General features: G+C 41.1%; 1 protein-coding gene across 1 annotated transcript in view; it reads right to left on the bottom strand.

The window, feature by feature from the left end:
- The window catches only part of SGCD (sarcoglycan, delta (35kDa dystrophin-associated glycoprotein)), a gene marked incomplete at its 5' end in the record, with an annotated part of 72,124 nt that extends 55,108 nt beyond the window's left edge, over positions 1 to 17,016 (bottom strand). Inside the window, one exon of the mRNA XM_010293894.1 lies at positions 16,915 to 17,016. Coding sequence (XP_010292196.1) covers positions 16,915 to 17,016 — 102 coding nt within the window. The remainder of the gene's footprint in view (positions 1 to 16,914) is intronic.
- Between the last annotated feature and the right edge of the window lie 2,810 nt (positions 17,017 to 19,826).

The raw sequence follows: 19,826 nt of genomic DNA, 5'->3' as shown, positions 1-19,826 counted from the left end.
CTCCCGAAGGTCCCACTTTGAAGAGCGGCCTGGCCTTCATCAACAGAACATCTAGACTTCAGGCCAAACTTGCAAGCCAACCATTACTGTTTCTATTTCAAAAGTAAACCAAATAGCACTTCCTCCTGTTTCTGATCTAGCTCCCCATAGCAAGAACCAGATTTTGCCCAGAAGCCTTCTAGCACAAAAATTTAAGTTATATAGCTAAATCCCTAGGTGCTAGATTGAAAACATCCCTTAATATGATTTGAACATATTTTCTGTTGTTTAATCACTGAGTCTCTTTTGTTCTTGATTTCATCCTTCAAACAGCTGAATATAATGTAACTAAATCCCTTTTTTAGCAAAACCTCTGATTTGACAGTGTAAGCTTCTCATAGCAGAATGAAAGCAAACTGTGAATGGAATTGGTAACAAACAAATTAAAACATGATGACAAAACAAAACAATAAAAAATGCCCCAGGATGTGCTATATTTGTGTCTAAAGATGAAGGCTTTAGAAGGAGGCAATAGGTCCAGTGCAGAGATAATAAAATGTAGTCTGCATCCTCTTCTTCCAGGAAACAAACTCTTTTCACAAGTGTAATGCACCCAGGTCATGTAACCTGGATCAGTAACGGAGCTGAAACAGCCCTGACCTGCAACTGGCACTCAAAGACATAAATGTGGTATCGTGAGCTGACTTAACCATGCTGTGTTCCAACTTCTGACATTTTATTAAGTATTCAAATGCTTAAAACAAAAAAATAAAGTTCGTTCTTTTATGCAAACAAGGTACGGTCACCTTTGCAGAAAGATATGTTTTACAGTACCACGAGGCTCAGAAAATACTGGGGTCCCACCCAACATGACATATTTTAACAGCATAGATAGTGCGTATGTTGAAGTTTTATGTCCAATACCACAAACCCCTCTCTTTTATGGCATTTCTCAAAGTTCATTTTAATAACAATAGAAACAAAAGATAATTTTCCCACTGCTGCATTAAAGCAATTACATCTCTCACTCTTCTTTTTAAAGTGCAAAGAAGGCAGGTCTGTGATGTGCAATCTAAATGACTGGGCTCTGCCTTTGGATGGATACCCAAAGAGGCTTGTATCCTTCAAAGTGATTTATTTCTGGCAATCTAGGGGTTTCTCTCTTTAGAATAATACCTGTAATAATCTCATGAACACAGTGCTTTGAGAGAGTGGTTGCTTCTTCAAGATGCCTAATCAGCTGCTTTGCAGCTGAGATTCTTCTGAAAATTAAATTACACCATGTCTGCTGACATTAAAACCAACACTGAAAAAATCTCCAAGGTATTACATCTGCCTCAACTTCTTTGCTATTCCTTTTCCTTTTTTAAAATCGTTGACTTATAATATGACGAAAACCACAGGTGACATGATGAAACGGATAGACATACACATACAAATAAAATGCAACCGTGCATGTTGGAGTTCTATTGAGTATCCATGGGGGTGGGAAATCTGTATTTGTAACGTCTGAAGGCTGCTGCACATCCACAGAACTTTCTGTATTGGTAGGACTGAACTGAGCATTACTGGCTTTGGAAAAAATCCGATGCATTAAGCATGCCCAGCACCAGGAGTCCTCTGGCAAGACACCCTCAGACAACAGCTGAAACGAAGAGAACAGCAAAACTTGTAAAATGACCAAATAATTCTGAAAATTCTTCAAGCACTTCACTGCACTCAGAATTCACCCAAAAGTGTTATACCAGAGACAATCAAATGTGGCTGATGATTAACTTTGCATCGCTGGGGAATGGCTCGCCCTCACACAAACTCAGCAGGACTCGAGAAACTGTAATGGTCTTAAACAGGAGAACAGCGGTCCTAGGTTCTCAGCACACTGATCACCACTTCCAGTAAAATCCAACCAAGTATTCACTAACCATTTCGATTTACTGCAATTCTTCTGCAGAAATACCAAACCGCAGCGGCTGCTTCAGTGGCAGCTTGCACCGATCTGATCCTTGTCTGCAGGAGATGTTGTAGCAGCGGGACTATGGATCTGTGCTAAGTTATAGCCTATTTTCTGCCTTGGGCTGTTCTAGTTATGGCCATACTCCAGTGGTGGCAGATCTCCTGCTGCAGTGAACACACTGTAGATAGGCACAGGGCCATAGGAGAGAGAGCTATATATCCAACTATATAGCTACTCCACTGCTTGGAACTTTTACCCCAGACAAGTGTGCAGACCTCTGTTCACGCGTTTTCATTTCTATGGCCTTTCTGGTATGCCTACTGCCTGCCTTAAACATCTTCTAACACTGCTGGCAAAGCATACCTCACGATTGTTGTGGCTTAACCCCAGCCGGCAACTAAGCACCACTGGGACTTTATCCCCTTCTACTTTGACTCTGTCCCAGATGAAACCGGGACAACTATCTATAAAGGGCATTTGAAGACAATATTACAATTATACAGAACTAGTAATTTCTGAGTTATTTTCTCTTACTATCAGCGTTACTTGGACCACAGTACAATCAGAAACAATTAGGATCTCGGTCAGTTAGTGAGGTGAATACACATTTAAAAGTACATATGGTTAATACTAAGAAAGGCACAGTAATATTTTCCAAAAGTCTGATTCAGCAGCGACACGGGTTCTGCAATGCTCACAGCACCTTTTAGGCATTCTGCTACTGCACTGCATAACGCCAAGTTATATATCCAGACATTTTTCTCCAAGAAAGCTAATAACGTGACAATCTCTGAACATCGCTTTGAAATTACAACTTTCCTTTGCTGCATGTCATGGATCGCTTACTTCTTGTATGAGATTATAAATGGCCATGCCAACTTACATATGCATGTACAGCACGAAACACAGGCAAGATCCTAGCAGAGGCCCCTGGTGTTACTGAAATTCAGCTGCTGCTAATAAGAAGAAGGGAAAACATTTCCATCTGTCTGGATTGGGAAAAAGAATTCATGAGTCTCTGATTCATCTGCATCCATATGCTGATATGTAGACAATACTTATGGACACATAGACATATGCGAGGTAGCCAGCAACAGAAATCAAATCAATCACAGATCACAGCATGTGATTTGCCTAATTATGAGTAACACCTCACATTTTTTATCTACGCAAAACCCGCTTTGTGAACGAGCAGATGGCATTGCTATGGGATGGCACCATCCTTGACAGTTGCAGATGCAGAGCATTTACACAGCATGCTGAAAAAATGACACAACACAAGCTGCTTCCTGGGAAAAAGATTCAAATTGAACAAGTGTCACCAAACAAAATACACGTAGTTATTGATGTTCTGAACTTATCTGATCCAGCCTCTCTCCTCAAATCAAATACATACGCGCAGGCCAGAGAGTGATGCTATCTAGACATCATTAAAGTCTCTTAGATAGAACTGTCACGTGAGCTGCCTAGCACAGAAAAGTGGAGACGCAGACCAACTTGAGCCTGGTTCCAACCTGCAAACAATTTAAATCCACACAAGCAGAATCAATAGGAAGAAGCCCTGCAGAGAAAGCAATTACACTGCAAAAGCAACTATATTACAGCACGGTTACGGCTGGAAGGCAGGACGCAGGCGGCCATCCTCACTTCTGTGATTACCCAGTGGAGTTCTCTCCAATGCGTCTGGCCTGTGAAATGACAAGGTTCAGCCCAGACATGTTCCTGCAATCAAAGCGTTTCTGTTTCTGGGCTTCTATTGCATTTATAAGGTTCTTCTTCACGAGACCCGTCCTTCAAGTTCGCTGTGCTCCACAGGCAAATGCGGTCTGTGCATCAGGAAACAGGTTTGAAGGGCTCGGTGTGCTCTCCTTTTCAATAGCTTCATGGGAGTAATAATCTCATGTCCTGGATCTGCAATTATTTATTCATTGGAGACTGTGTACTTGCCAATGTACAACGCACAAAGAAAGATCATCTGACCGTTCCTGGTGATAGAAAATTCGAGTTTTCTATTTAAATTCTTGATTTTATTTGTGGTTTGTCTGCATTTTCTTTCCCCAAGCTGCTGTAAGCACATACACTGGTGTGACAGGTTTGAAGCAGCTATAAAATGATTGATGAAAACCATATTTTGGCCTTGTTGTGGGACTATTTATTGTAGAAATAGACTCCGTTAACTCTGTATGGGCATATCTGGGAAAACAGGAAAGACAGAAAAGAAAGGCTGGGCCCATGACTGTACCTCTGATACCGAGGTAATTTGATCTGCTTTAATTATGATACAGGGTTATGGGGTCACAGAAACATTTGCACAGACTATTTTTGAATTGCTTTTATCTAACCACTTTGTCTCGTCTGCTGAAATGATCAATACTCGGCTTTAAGAAGGATCTACATCACTAGACAGAGGCTTCCCCACAGGAATAAACACAGGGGCCAAACTCTGACCCGCAGTGCCGTAACAGTTCATGTGTGAGTTCGTGTCAGACACGAACTGTCTCGGAGACGAAGAACTACAAACCTCCATCCTCCTCGGAGAAGCTGAATGTCTAACAGCCAAGGCAGTAGTACACTTGAAAAGGTAAAATGACAGATGCAGCTAAGCATGTGACATGAAATTGGACTGATCCGGAGCAAAGATGTTAAATCACGCTGGACGTTGCTACACTGAACACGTGTACCTACAGAGAGAGCATGACAGCCAAGGTCTGATCAGTGGGACAATCGCATGAGCAGGAGTAGGGTGCCTTGTGTTGGGATTTGGCTGCATCTTGCGGCTGCCATTCAACAGACACTCTTGAGTATCTGCTTCAGGGTGAAGAGAGGAGAGGAACACAGGGTATCGCCACGGTACAGGGCCGATGAGCAAAAATACATCCCTAACCAACACCACTGGGGAGCTGGGGAATGGTATTTCAAGAGATGTCAGGCTAGCAGAAAGAGAAGCAGATGCTTTTTCCATGCCTGGAAGAAGACAGGAATGTTGTTTGGGGAAATGGTGAGTAATGGCAAAAGCAGCCAAAGAGATTAGGATGTGTGAAGGTAAAATAGAGCACAGGGAGGCATATAAAAGCCAAGGACCCCGAATTACTCTTTGGGCAACCAGCAGGGTGGCTCAGCCTGTCTGGTTGTCTCCACTTTTAAACAGAAGGCATTTGCCTCCTGATGTTTTTATTCCTGGAGTTCTTTCAGAACTGTGGAGGAACAAAACTGATCAGTGAAGACACCCAACCGGTGCCTCCTACCAGGAAAGGGCGCAGGATGGGTCCTGCCTGCGTGTTCCCGTTTCTTCTACTTCAGCTAAGCTGCGCTTCCCAAATTGCTGCATAACAGATAATGTTGCACAGAGAAACAAAAAGCCTGCTGCTCTCCCAACTGTGTACCAACATCAAGGTTGGTTGTTTTTTATAAATAACAGTTGGGAACTTTAAGGAAACATATATAGAAAAAGTCAGTTTGCAGTAGGAATTGAGGATTTCAAGAGATAGCAGAATACAGGTAAAATATTTTGGCTTGAAGCAACAGTAAACATGCATTAAAAACTGCTTCTCAAGCCAGCAGCATTGACGACATGCATGCCAGTGCCCTGGGTGGCCTTTACTTTATTTGAACAGTGAAGGATGTTTCTGCAAAAAAAATGGAGGAGACAGGCTCTGAACCACAGGAAGCATCAGAGGAAACATGTTCAGGTTCATCTCATCAACCCACTGTCTTCCAGCCATGGCTCTTTGGAAACCAGGTCACTAAATCAGCTCAGGCTGGTCACTTACTCTTGACCTTTTGCAGCAATTAGTGTGTGTTCGGATTATGGATAATTTGGCCATTCACTGTGCGGCTTCACCTGTGTGTACAACACAACAGTGAATCTGCTTAAAGGGAAATATCACCTGCTTGAAGGTGATGAAGAGCTATGCCCATTTTGTACTTCTAACCTGCAAAATATACCTCAAAAAATAGTGATTTTAAGAAAAACAATGAGTTGTTTGCACTCTTCCAGACCAACCTAACAAAAAAACAACAGCTTTTGGCTAAAGAACGGAAAGCCTTGCTGGAGAGATATGCTTGTTCTGTCAGACAAATGACCTCTCTTGTCCCCTCTATCAACCCAACTGTCTGTAATTTTATTTATTTCTCTGCTTTTAAATATTGATGTCTTGCAAAGCTTCTCATTGGTAAAAACACATCTTATTCTTCAGCTGTGCTGCCTTAGGCTGCGGTCTTTTTAGAATGCATCCAAGAGGAAGGCTCAGCTTGCATTAGTACTTGGAAACGAAGACTTTCCAGGCGCTGTAAAGAGTGATATGTACGATTCAGTGAACGGCATGCGTCCCTCCAAATCAGTAGCCACCCATTCATGGTGCCATGGGCAATCTTTTGCAGCTGCTGCTGTCTTCTTAGCAGAGAAGCGGAACTCCGATGTTAACCACTTTTATTTATTAAATGCCCCATGACAAATCCATCCCTTGTCTAAATCAAGAGAGAGACAATGGAACAGTATTTTTTTTTGCTCAAGGAGAAAAAGAACTAGAAGCAGAATATCAAGCTGTAGCTGGAAAGAAAGAGAAAGGAAAAAGCCTAGGTCATAAAAGCAATTTCATTGCATTGTTTTAGACTACAAATTAAGAATCCAACAAAGTATCCTGCACTGACTAGGACACTGTGCAAATCTTGGCATGCATTTACTCACCATTTTCATAAACAGACAGTTATTTACAAATAAAACTTTAGCACTGCTGCATTTGAAATAAACTTTAAATAAAACCTTCCCTTATAGACCATAACGAAGAACTTTCCAAAGGAAGATGCCTCTCTATGCTTAGAAAGGATGTTTCTGGGGGAAGTTGAATGACAGCAGCACTGTACAGTTGATGCTACCTGGGGAACCTCATCGGTGAGAAGGCAAAAGCTATGGATGCTTTTGCTCTGCTCCTGCTCAGGGAAAATTTAAGGTTTGAAAGTGAGGAATCTCCTAATATTCCACAGAAGGACAGCAAACAAGGATCGTGCCCTGATGGATGAACAAGGAAGAAATAGTGAGCTGAAACACCTTGAATGTTCTTTCTATTCCATAGATTATTCCCTTTCAGAGAGAAGTGAGAAGCAGAGTCCTTGTTAGTACTTTGTACAACCCGCCTCAGAAAATTTTCCTACCTTTTAAAGCCAGATTGGAAGCAAACCTAAAAAGTTAATTGGATACAGAATCATAGCAAATCAAGAGAAAATCAATGGACATGTGACATTTTATACTGAAAGCCCGCAATAAAATATGAAAAAAGAAACGAAACAAAAAAATGGGTATCACAGAAACTGCTTTCCTTCCCCCCCGCCCCCCCCCCCCAAAAGGACAAACTTTTACCGTAATAGCTTTTATTTGAAAATATCTGCCAGCTCTAGCACCACACTCCTCTATACTTGGGGCTTGTGATCTACTAAAATGAGCATGCACATGGACAGAGGACTCCTCACACCAATCCTGAGCTGCTGTAGGTGCGAATGAGCAAGCCGCTTTGCTCACCCTCATCCCCATCTCCTGTCCCATGCTCTGTCTGTCTACACAACATAAAAAGTTTTGGAGGACAGGGCTTTATCTGTCTCCATGTTTGTACGGAGACCAGCCGGATGGTCTCCAGCCAGTGGCTTCGCTCTGCCACAGACATGCAGTATATGTAGAAATTACAGGGTATAATCCAGCTGGATTATGCCTAACACAACGTACGCCTAACTTTATGCATGTGAATAGCCTTACTGATGTCAATGAAATTATGTATGTCTGTAAATTATGCACATAATTAAATATCTGGTTGGACTGAAGCCTAGATCAATGATCCACTGACAAGTCAGGAAGCCTGTCTCTCTGATTAGGTTTGTAGCCATTTTTATCACACATGTACAGTAGTGTCCCGCACTCCAACACCGTGCCCCTAACGCTGGTGTGGGATTGTCCCTTTCTGGAAGGCACTGGTGTACATGGGAGTAGATGGCCAGGCACAGCCTCAGACAAACAGAGATTAGAAATAGAGATGTTCCAGTCAGGGAAATGTTAACATGCAAAAAAAATCTTACTTTTTCTTTCAAAAGAAGCAACTCAGATTCCCCAAGAGTCTCAATCAATTTGCCCTAAAAGAACAGGAGCAAATTTAGAGTTGTTCTTGTTTTACCTTGCGTTCTTCTTTTTCCATGTCCAGCATTTGTCATTTAGAAACAGAACAATCAGAGAAACTCTTATTACTGGCATAGCAACTGGTAATGAAACCTGGAAGGTCTGGCTTTCCTTTCCTGTTGCAAATCAAAGCACACACAAAATGAACTGTCTGTAAAACCAGTTGTGTGTGCCTGCGCTTTCTAATGACAGCACAGCTTCTCTTGTCAAGTAATTCTTGCCGTACAAAATACGTAACTTTGCTGCTGAAATAGTTTTGATCAGCAGAAAAGTTGCAGAAGTGTTTGCTGTCCTATAGTAAGAAGACATGAAGCTCTGCTATTGAGGCTTCTTGGAAATATTAGAAAAAACATTATTCTTCTTGATATTTGGATCTTGCTATTTGTCTTCTAGTGTTTCCTTCATCTATTTGTCTCTATCTTTCCTCTGTCTGTACTGTATAAAGTTTTACTCCTTTTTCATTTTTAGTATTAAGAAGTTGTTTTTATATTTCAGCCTTTCCAAAGCAGTCAGAACCCTGATTGTCAGCAATGATGTCTAGACATAGTAAATCCTTAAACTCAAGGCCTTTGCCCTTGAGAGAGAGAAATGCAGCAGTACACGATTGCACATGTTTTTCCCTGAGCAGTTTCAGGTGCTTTGTAAGGCTTACTTTTTTTTCTGAGGCTACAGCTTGTTAAGTTGAAATTTTGATCAAGTTTTGGACTGAGAATTCAAGGCTACTCTACGAATGCGTTCAATCCCACAGGCTGGTTCAGGTCAGCTGTAGTCAACTACCAGCAGAGCTTCTCTTTTCACAGTAATACCTGTCCTGCAATACAAGAAAGCAACAGAAATCCCATAATCGGTAAGTGCGACTGACATGTCCCGCACCCTCAAATCCCCCAGTAAACCCCTCTGTCCTTTTAAAAAAAAAACAAACATAAGATTAAGCATAGAAAAATAAGAACAATGTACAGCTCCTGAAGGTTTACAAGCCTGTATGAAGAGTGAGAGGCCATAATAAATGGCTAATTAGGTAAAACAAGCTTCACAGCGGCTTCCCAGTTAATTCATAGAGGTAACATGCAAATTCAAGACGCCAAACTGAAGCTGAAATAACAGACACCAGAAGCATGATGCATGTCCAAGGAAGGTAAGAAACTGCCTGCCCCAAATTCATTAATCTCAGCCATTTTTTCTTTCAACTTTAAAATCAATAATTCCATGTCTTGTCTTTTTCCTTTTTGGGGGACTAAACTAAATCAAATGTTTATCCTATTCTTTTAGGTTCTGGTGCCTACCTTCCTGTCTCAAGGTTCGCGAACCAGTTAAAAACACGATGTTAGCTGATTTGCAACATTTCTGTGCAAATACGGCCCCACCACAAAACTCAGCCCCACTGACCTCTTCACGACTGAAATGCAAGCAATTTCTGGGATCGCGGCAAAAATACATTGCAAAAGCTTAGAGACCACAGAGTACCAGCCTTAACCCAGCAGCTCACTTTGAGCTGTGATGCACACCCCTTGATTTTATAACCACAAAGTCCAGCTGCAAATGTTTAAAATGAAGAGGAGAAGGGAATCGGATCAGAACAGCAAAACAAACTCGTGATCTGAACAGCTCCCTCTCCATATGCAACCAGCTCAAGCAGAGAAATTTCACCTGTCAAAGGGAAAAAGTCAATGAAATGAGATCATTTAGGAAATTCTCCATCTCCATCATATTTGGCTTCAGAGCTGTTAACTAGTCCAACACCATGGCCCAAACTCCCTCCCTAGAAGGTGAAAACCACTGACCATAAAGTGCTTATTCAGCTACTTGAATATGGGTTATGGGTTCAGCTACTTCTGCAATACCGTACCGGGTTTTCTGGACACAAAATTTCCACCGATGTTAGGATAAGAAAGCACAAACACGTTGTTCCCAGAGTTAGTTCAGAGGTGTACCCATGATGAAAATATAGACAAAAGCTGAGGTAGGTAGCCCACTTGGCACAGCTGATTGACTTTAATAGGTGTTGATTACACTGCTCATATTGCATGAAATTAAAAAGCTTACAAATGTTATGAGCCATTACCCTTCCATTTAAGAGAACTTATGACAAGTTAGCAACATTTAATGAAATCCTTTTCAAAATGCCATAGGCAGCCTCCACAAGTTTTGCTTTGAAATGCAACTTGTGGAGTTATTTCAAAAAGTTTGTTTACTTCAGAGCTTCCTCTCTCGCTCTTCCTTGGGATACTTTAGTTCCCTGTTGCGCTCTCAGTGTGTGGCACATAACACCAGTTAGACAAACAACGGGGAACAGACAAAGCAAGATTTAATTCTGGTGTTGTTGGAAGTACCCCTTCACAGCCACCCTACAAAATTTCCTTCAAATTTCAAAGTTGAGAGACTTCTGGCCAATTTTACTATGAAGCTAGAGGGGAATATTTTCATAGTTGCTGTAAAATTTACTTAAACTTCCACCTTTTCAGCACAATGGAAATACCACAGAGCCACTAACTGCCCCCAAAGCGCTGGGGCAACCAAGGTTCAGCCTGAAGTAGGCTCTCTGGATTTTATTGCTTAAGAATGAAATTTATTAAGAGGAGAGCATATCAATTTTATAAATCCCACTGGATGCTCACAGCCTACTGCCATATGTGGATTCAAATCCGCTTTGGATAGTAATAGCAAAAATATCTGTGCTTCAGGTGAGGGCACTTCTGCCAAAATGATGCCTCGGCTGCTTCTGTTTATTTTTACTGTCTGTCCCGCTGGCCGCCAGCTCTCCTCTCTGTTGATAGCTGTCGGGCAAGCAAGACTCAAACTGACCAAACTGAGAGAGACGTTTATAGCAAAAGCGCACTGGCACAGAACCTCTGACAAGGTACCTGGAGTGGTGCCACAGCCAATGCTTAACAACCCCACAGGGAGAACATGAGATGGCCAGGCACGGCTGCAGGAAGCTTTCTGTTGTTGGTTGTGCCATCACAAGCAACCTTGTTCTTTTTAAAAATTATTAGGGCTTTTAAACAACATTTTAACATCTCCTGGCAAAAATCAACCAAGAAGCAGTAAGCTATGAAGATACAGTTAGAGAAAGCATCATGCTTCAGAAGTCGACCTCAGGCAGTGTGAGTTCTTTCTACCTGAAGCCACTGACAGCTGAACTGCTCCAGAGGCAGGAGACCAACATCTTCATGAGCTGCCAGGAGCTCCTCATTCGTATCCTAATGTGCAAAAAAGAAGATTCTCCCTCTTCTTTGAAGAGAACCAGTCACTGAGGGAATAGCTAAATGCTGGGAGGAGTAACGGCCGAAGAGGTGGTGGGAGCGCGCAGGGACTGCTAAGTGACGGCAGGACGGTGAGACAAAGTTAATTTCCACCTGTGACGGTTTCAGTGAGCATGCTGAAATCCTCAAGCACTTTGTTAGACCAAATCATCAGGAACTAATTCAATATCCTTTTATTGCTCTGTAAACTCTGACAAAGGAAGAAAAGGAATTATTATGTCTCCTTCCTCAAAAAATAGCAGCCTTCTTTCATGCTGTCTGAGCCCTTACTGAAAGCTAGATTTCTACTACACTGTTTGAGCATCACACAAGGTTGCAATTATCTTGCCATCTGCATTGCCTTTCCTCATGGGTGAATGTCGTATTTTAATCCAAATTAGTACGTTATATCGTTTATAAATATGTATTTATGGCTATAAGGCAGGTATGGCCCATTGTGGGCACATGTCACTGTTTAAACCAAATACATGGTTTATTGTTTTTCAGTGCATATTTTTAGCTTTGAGGCAGGTAGACCTACAGAGCAAATAATACAAAAGAATACGTCCATTACCAAAGTGCTTCTGTGCTTTAAAATTATACCACTCTTCTTCCAGATCTGAACATAGTGAGACAAGTACATTGGCAAAATAATTATTTATCACTCTTAAAAGCCTCCTTTAAAATTTCTATCATTCAAATATTGGCTGGGCAAAATGTGAAGTACAGACAAGCATATTTTATGTACTTGATAGTCTAGCTTTTATGTTGATGAGAACTTACTAAACACCAGTAAAGGGAATAGCAGTTATCAGCCCTAATTCACAACCATGAATTTTTTAGGCCAGATGCCCTTGCAAAATCACAGCCAAGCGTTAATGACAAGCCCAGTCCTTCTTCCACTGTAGTCACTAGTTATTTTGTATGGCTTCCAATGAGACCAGGTTGGCTCCAACACTCTGACCGAGCACACTGCTCTCAGTGAGACACTCATTGCCACAGAGAGCAGGATAGGGACCTCTAATATCACTCAAAGAAAGGAAAATAAAAAAAAAGACACTGTACTTTGCCTCAGGCTTTTTTTTTTTTGGATGTATAGCATTCTTCCTTTAAATTATTTTTTCAGTTGATCAAAAATAATGGGACTGGAAAACTGGCTAAATACACTAAGAGATCTCTTTTAAAAGACATCTAAAATCTCCTCAAAATCCGTTCAGTGAATTTTGCCATCACTTATACCTGTACAAAAACAGAGTAGCTTGGAGCTCCTCCTGGTAGCAGAGGACAAAGAAGAAGGGTTGGTGCCCAGGTTTTGATCTCTGTTCCCAGACCCATCCATCAGAAGACAAGTCTGCAAGAGAGCTGAACGGGCAGGACCCCAGTCAAGAGCTTTACACTGCAAAAAATCTTTGTCAGGCAAATACATACTTCTGTCTTTAAAGAGATTCAGGTGAAGAAAATGTAAGCCCAGGTATAAACATATGGAAACTGAGGTTTACTTCTTCTATCTATACACTTGAAAAGAACATTAAAAGGGCAAAAACATCCTATCGTGTCAATGTCTTCCTCTACTTCCTAAAGCTGACATTATCATCTCATTGGTTGTCACACAGCTCCTGAGAGAAGTAAATCACTTGATTTTCCTGTATAATCACAGCATAGGATTTTATTTCTGTTGTTACTGGAATCGAAACTGTACATAGCCTGTTCTCTGTCTTGCTCCTTTTAAGTTACTTACAGACCTGGATGTGGCAAGCTTCAAAACACCCCAAAAGCACTACAGAAGCTAAATCTGTGCTTACTTTAAGTTTCAAGCAACCTGCTTGTTAGCAGCTCTTCTCAACAAAGGCAGGAAAACTTCTAGTTTTAAATTTCTCTTCAAATTAAGGCAATGAAGACTGAAGACCACAAAACTGTTGCCATTGCTTTCCAGCACATAAACTTAACAATTTGTGCTGCTGCATGCAACTTTCAGTCAAAGTTTCTCTGATTTATAAGCAAACAGATGGTTCACATGATAGTCCTCAGTAAATTACAACAGTTAGAAAGACAGCTACATTTTGAGAGTGACAGAGTAGCTGAGCTACAGATGGGTTTATAGATGACCCTTCCAATTTTTAATAATCTCCATAACTTATGTGCAAGTAAAGAAATGCAAGAATTCCTAATGCACCTTCTTGACTAAGAACAAATAACTTATTTACACAGGCAATACTTCATGGTCCAGTAAACTTCTTAATTAAAGGCAGCAAGGTGCTCCTGTTCCATGCAACTGGCATGGAAAATACTGTTTAGTGCACAATATGTTCAGCTGGGAGTTTAAGATGCTCTGATCACTCCTCGAAAAGAGAATGCATCTATCTCATTTTTTTAAAAAAAGACTGCAAGGGTGCAAACACTGCTACCACCAGTTACTATTCATTAATCTCCAGCTAAACTTTAGGCTCATGCAGTAACAAGGTTACGTTTATTTGCAAGCTCTGATGCTTAGAACTAGGCTCCTAATCCAAAAGGCACTACAAACTGAGTATTACTGAGCCAGGACTAGGATGGGGAAACAACAGGAACAGAGACCCTTGTTATATGGATTTGGGGAGTCACTCTTGAACGGGTAAGGGGAAAGGAAAGGGAGCCTGGAGGGTGCTTTAAGAAACCATTTCATGTCAGTGATTTTAATGGCCACTTCTCCGCCATGAGACACAACCACTTTGGACCAATCCTTCTGCTAACATTTTTGAAGGGACTCCCAGAAAGGTGCTTTTGCTGGGTTGTCATCAATTGCATGCCACAGTACAACAGATTCAGTTCTTCTTGGTTGCAGTTTCAGTTGCAATGAGCTACCTTCCAAAAGAAGCACAGCTAAATGCAACCACTCTGTCCAGAAAGTAACGAAGGGGGCATTAGTACCTACTAGAGCTCTTCATGGCACAAATTACAGAAGCTCAGAGGTTCCCACACAGCCAGTCATGGGATGACATTCGAGGGCTTTTCCTCCTCCCTAAAACTTGGTCTTCCCTTCCTGTCAAATTAATATGAAACAGTAATACACTTTTAAGTGGAAAGACAAAACTATCTTTAAACCAGAAGGCACAGCTCCTAGGAAAGCAAGCCTGTGCGCACTTTCAGTTGCCATCTTCCTGGGACTTTAAGAGATGCAGCAGAGCAGAGGCACCAGTAACAAATTCAGACTTTCCAGAATTATCACGATTCGTGTTTTAGAGATATTTTGGCAGGGATTGCCCAGCTCTGCCCACAGCAGGGCAGCGTGGGGAGCAGCACCGCAGAGCCACATGAGTGGGATAACGCACTCCATGGAGGTCACGGGACTGCAGCCACTTACACAAAAAGTGATTCTTCCCCTGTGATTTCCACACAGCACCAACGCCCCTTCATCTACCGCACAGAATGACAGTGAAATTAATTTTCTTTTAAATGAAACTCTTCTATAAATAACCAGCATCTGAAAGTCTTTTAAGCTTTATATAAAAATATTATCTATTACCGTATACAACTCTTAGGTTGTTTAATTAAATGTATGAAAAATATTATATGTCAGCTTATTTCGGGGATGCTCTTTACTGTTATTTGTCATATTGTTTCTGTTATACTTTGCATATTTAAAGCCACATTATGCACTTCTGAAAACTCAGAGGAGATTACTGTGGAATTAGTATAGATGTTCATCTGTACTACTGAGTGCTGAGTTTGGCACTTGATTTCAGCAATATTCATCAAGTTCAGGAAGCACTAGTATGCTTCCCTCCAACAGAAAACTGGGTCATACTACTGTTCTTCAAAAAAATATAGCATTGATTATTTAATAATATTTTTAAATATTCTGTAACTATCATCCTTTGATAGACTGCCACTCTCTCATTTGCTTACAAGAGGCCGAATTCACACATAGCTCAAGAAAGCAGAAGTTGACTGAGATCAATAGGATTGCCCCTGTTGCCCCCAGCCGAACAGGAATTCCAGCATTATTGTGAGCAACCTGAAAGCCAGCAGAGGCTATTCGAGTTTAACTCCACTCAGAAGTCAGAGAAACTACGCACATGGTTTATGTAACTATATAGTTAATACAGTTTCCAGGACTCATCCGCTGAAGCCAGCAGGGATGCTCCAACTCACTAGGCTGTAGATGGGACCTTGTGGCTTGCAACTAGATCCTTCTCCGGCTAACAGCAAAAATAATCATGGAGGGATAATCTAAGGAACACAGACAAAGGCCTTACTTCTTGCATTCATTATATTGTCAATGGTGTGGAAACTAGTTTTATAACCTCAAGAAGGGGACAGGCGCCTTTTGTCCCCCCTGCCGTATTAAAATGTAGATCAATATGATAATGTGTAAACAGTAAACTCCCCACTAGCAAGAAGTGGTGCTCAGTTCACTTAGTAATCAAATATTATTTCCAGCAATCTACCTACAGAAAAAGAAATGTAAGTAGCAATTTGTCAGTCTATTTATCAAACCGAGTGCTGCACCTTTTCCACACATTTTACGTTACAAAGTGTACGACATGTAAGGTTCTGCAATTTTCTTCTAATTCAGGGATGAAAACATTTATAGATATGAACATTTACTCATTAACTTTTCTTCCTAAATGATTATGCTTGTTCAAATCAATTCCTAGCCATCTTACAGAGGTCACAACCTTCAATAATTAAATCAGATATTGTATTGGATGTTGTGTTGATTATGCTACAAGTTCCAATTTCTACAACACCACGGAAATGCTGAGATAAAGGGATGTTAACTTTATTTAATTAGCTATCTGCCATTGTTGTCAAAATGGAAGGTTGGGATCTGACTCAAATTAACACTTTGGATCAGGAAACAAGATAGATGAAGGATCTGAGAAGGAACCTGGAAACTCTCTATGATTGTTTAAGTTCTTTTAAAGCTGCTCAGGACAAACAGGATTGCAGTAGAAAGAGCAAAAGTCACTGACAGTCAATGAAGTGCTGCTATGAAAATGTTATTTCAATCACACTTGGGTTCTTTCTCATTTTCAGTTGTTAACATCCTTGCCACTTTTGTCAAGCTGTCTCTCCTAGCAGCATTGAATTTTAACTGCACATAATTTTAAAACACAACATGAAATAGGACTGAGCGCATAATGTGGGTTTATTGTGCCAGCTAAGAACAGATCAGACCTTTGGGCCAAGGCATCACCTCTCTGCTCTCTGCAGAAAAGGAATAACTAGTTAAACACAAGTTGGATTTCACAACTGCCTGCCATCCCTCTGTCTCGGAAATATTGGGTCTCTCACTCGAGGGTTGTTCATGATTTATCTCAAAAGGAGACAAAAAGACAATGTGAAATCTCAGAGGTCCTGGAAGCATTTTAACTGTTGCTTACACAAACTAAACACACAGATATCAACCTTGCAACTGCCCAGAGGATCTGGTATCTGGATGAAGTATTCAAAGAACACCCACCGCCTCACTCCCTAAATTACATTTGTAAAGAGTAGTCAAAGTAATTTATCTGATAACCGTGCCACCCTGCCACTTCATGGTATCTTACAGTTAGGGCTACAGAAATGTGCTTATTCCTTTCCTGACGACTTACTGGTCTTGACCGGATTTCTTTGGCGTAGAGAGGTTTCAAGAATTCTGAATCTCCTTCAAGCTTCAGACCCTTTTCCGTGATTCTCAGGTTCCCCATTCCATCCTAAAACACAGACAAAAAGAAACAACCCCATTAGTTACAATTACTACATTCACCAGGCTGCCAATAGTTGATTTTTCTTTTTTTTTTCCCAGAGAGGAGAACATGTAAAGCACTGGGAGGCACTAGAGAATGCAATTACTTGCCTTATCCTTTTAGCTCTGTTTCTGTGAAAAAAAATTTCTATTCAGAGCAATCTGCAATGCCCCCCAGTAAACCATTTACACAGATGAAAGATGTTCTTTTAAGCTAGTCATCTCTACTCAAAGAGATGCAGCGATGCTCTGTGTTAACAGGAAACAATTCACTGTAATATTCACCAGCTGCCTGTATATTAATATACCTTCTCATTCATAGCAAATCCATATAAAGACTATGTGATTAATTCTACTGAACTCCATATAGAGAATATGTGATTAATTCCACTGAACCGACACAGTAAGGTTTGGCTATGAAGGATACTGCAATAAAATGTGGTAGGGAACTTGACCCCTATGACTTGTGGAAATCTCTGCAAAACATGGACTCTTTGATGGGGTTTCTTTAGGGCTATCAGCCCTTACAGCAAAAAGATGTGGAAACCTGTTGATTAGTTTCAAGTGTCACAGTCTTTCCTGCACTTTCAATATTGTTTAGATGACACACAGCTTTTGTGGAACGTACATTTATGCAAATGTTTGCTCTGGGAGAAGCAATTACACAATAGGAATATCTTTCCAACAGACTGCTCTCCTGTCTTGGGCTAACTCTTGGCTTTTCTGTCCCACAATGATGAGCTCCGCTCCTTGCACAGCCCAAGCACATCCCAGCAATCTGAACCTCTATATCCAAATGTTTGAGTCTCCTGCCCTTCAAACAACCACCTCAAAGACCATTGGCCAGGCATTAAGTGACTGATATAACATGCATTTCTGTCCTCTCCTCATTCTGATTCCATAGTTGCAGGTATCAGTCCTCACCCTCTCTCCAGCTCCCCCAGTCCCCACAGCTCCTTGCTCTTCCATGGCAAAAAACTTCTTGACAAATGGCATGAAGTGTTGGCTGCAGGCCTCCAGCAGATGACTGCAAATAGTCCATTTTCTTTAGAAATTGTTTAGTTATGTGTGTCCAAGGTGTAATGAAACATCTGACAAACCGTAATAGCAAACAAAATATATGTCAAAATTTTATATGAGTTTTTCTTTTGTTTTTTATGCAATAAGACAGGTGTACGGATGCATGGGCAGAGAGCAGAATTGGACCAAACTATATTTCACCTTTAACTTGTGAAAGTTGTAACTTTTGCCAAGATGAGGGATTTAGGTTCATTTAAGCTATAACTGCTTAGAGAGGTGTCTGTGTGTAAGAGACACGGCGTAGGGAGGGAATTGCAAAGGTAAATGTACAATCAAAACCACATCAAATGCAAGGTATTGTTTCTCAGATTCAACGTGATTGTCAAAGTCTGCAAGGATTGAGGTAAGTTGTGGTTTTTTCCTGAGAAAAAGATGATCTGAAGAATACCTTTTAAGCATAAATTTGACTGAGATCACTAGGATTTGAGACTGACACTGGCCAAAGCTATGTCTCCACATGTATAAATTAAGATTAGGAAATGACCAAGGTTGGGTAGTCAAGAACAGGCTTGATAATCCTCAAACATACCTCTTAAGGATTCTTTCTACCTGCATTTTTTTTCCATTTCTCCAGGCTAGAGAAGCAGGATGATGATGCTACATGATGCCTCGGGCCTTCAAGATAAGGCAGGATACAATAATCACAAAACCTACAATAGCTGGAACTCAGTGCGGGGAGGATGTTGCAATGAGGGACACACACATCAGTACTTACAGCAAAAGGATTCATGTTACAGTGAGGGAGATGCTGAAACCAAGGGTCACGCAGGCCACAGGATGGCAGGAGTAGTAATTTGGAGGAATTACTGATCTATAAATATGGACATGCCATACTGACTCCATGGCATGTCATCATGCAATTTAGGGACTCATTGAGAGGAACTGGGCTGCCGCCTTCTCAATTGCTACTAGGCATGTCCTTAAACACTGAAGTCCAAATCAAAAGAGGCACATCAGCACCTAACTCACAGCTATTTCAGGGATCTTAGAGGAAAGGGGTATGTACTTGGGTAGAAGCCCTAAGAAGATCAAGGGAAGACTGAGAAAATCAGGAAAACCACACGTATTTGGATGTACGTCTTGCATGTTTTCTAATCCAGCTGCAAAAAATAAACAACATCTGTCTACTTTCTCTTCCCATTGCACCTGCACCTCCAGCGCTGCAGGAGGAATCACTGCCACTAAAGGTGAATGGCTCACCAAAACAGATTTGAATGAACTGTTGCCACAAGGCATGAATTTGGAGGGACAAAAATCGAAGACATAGCACAGCTAAGCAGTGAAACTGGTCACTTGCCAGAGGTTCTCCTGTTCCAAGAAGTATCACTCTCAGGGTGTACCCAGCCAAGGAAAGATCATTTTTGCCAGAGCATGGTGTCTTATGAACAAAGGCAGGCTCAGGAGTGCTGGGCAATAAAATGACTGCTGTCATCTCATTTTGAAATGAAAGCTGTAAGTAAACTTTAAAGAGAGACATATGCTGAAAACGCTATTGGTTGTTGAAGGGAGGGGAATGAGAGATGGGTCATAAAGTGCCTCTTGCTACATTCCTTGTCCCGGGTGTAAAATACTGGCTTATGAATTCTGGGTTGGTGGTGGCACAGAAGGCGTTCATTTATCTCAAGCAAAAGGATGAAGGAAAATGAGTGAAATATGATTATGCTCCAAAGAGCCCAGATTAAATTTTGATAGTGGTAT

This window comes from Phaethon lepturus, unplaced genomic scaffold (genome assembly GCF_000687285.1).
Source record: "Phaethon lepturus isolate BGI_N335 unplaced genomic scaffold, ASM68728v1 scaffold7169, whole genome shotgun sequence".
Taxonomy (NCBI): domain Eukaryota; kingdom Metazoa; phylum Chordata; class Aves; order Phaethontiformes; family Phaethontidae; genus Phaethon; species Phaethon lepturus.
Note: the sequence above shows the minus strand (reverse complement) of the source record. Positions and strands in the feature narration are given on the sequence as shown.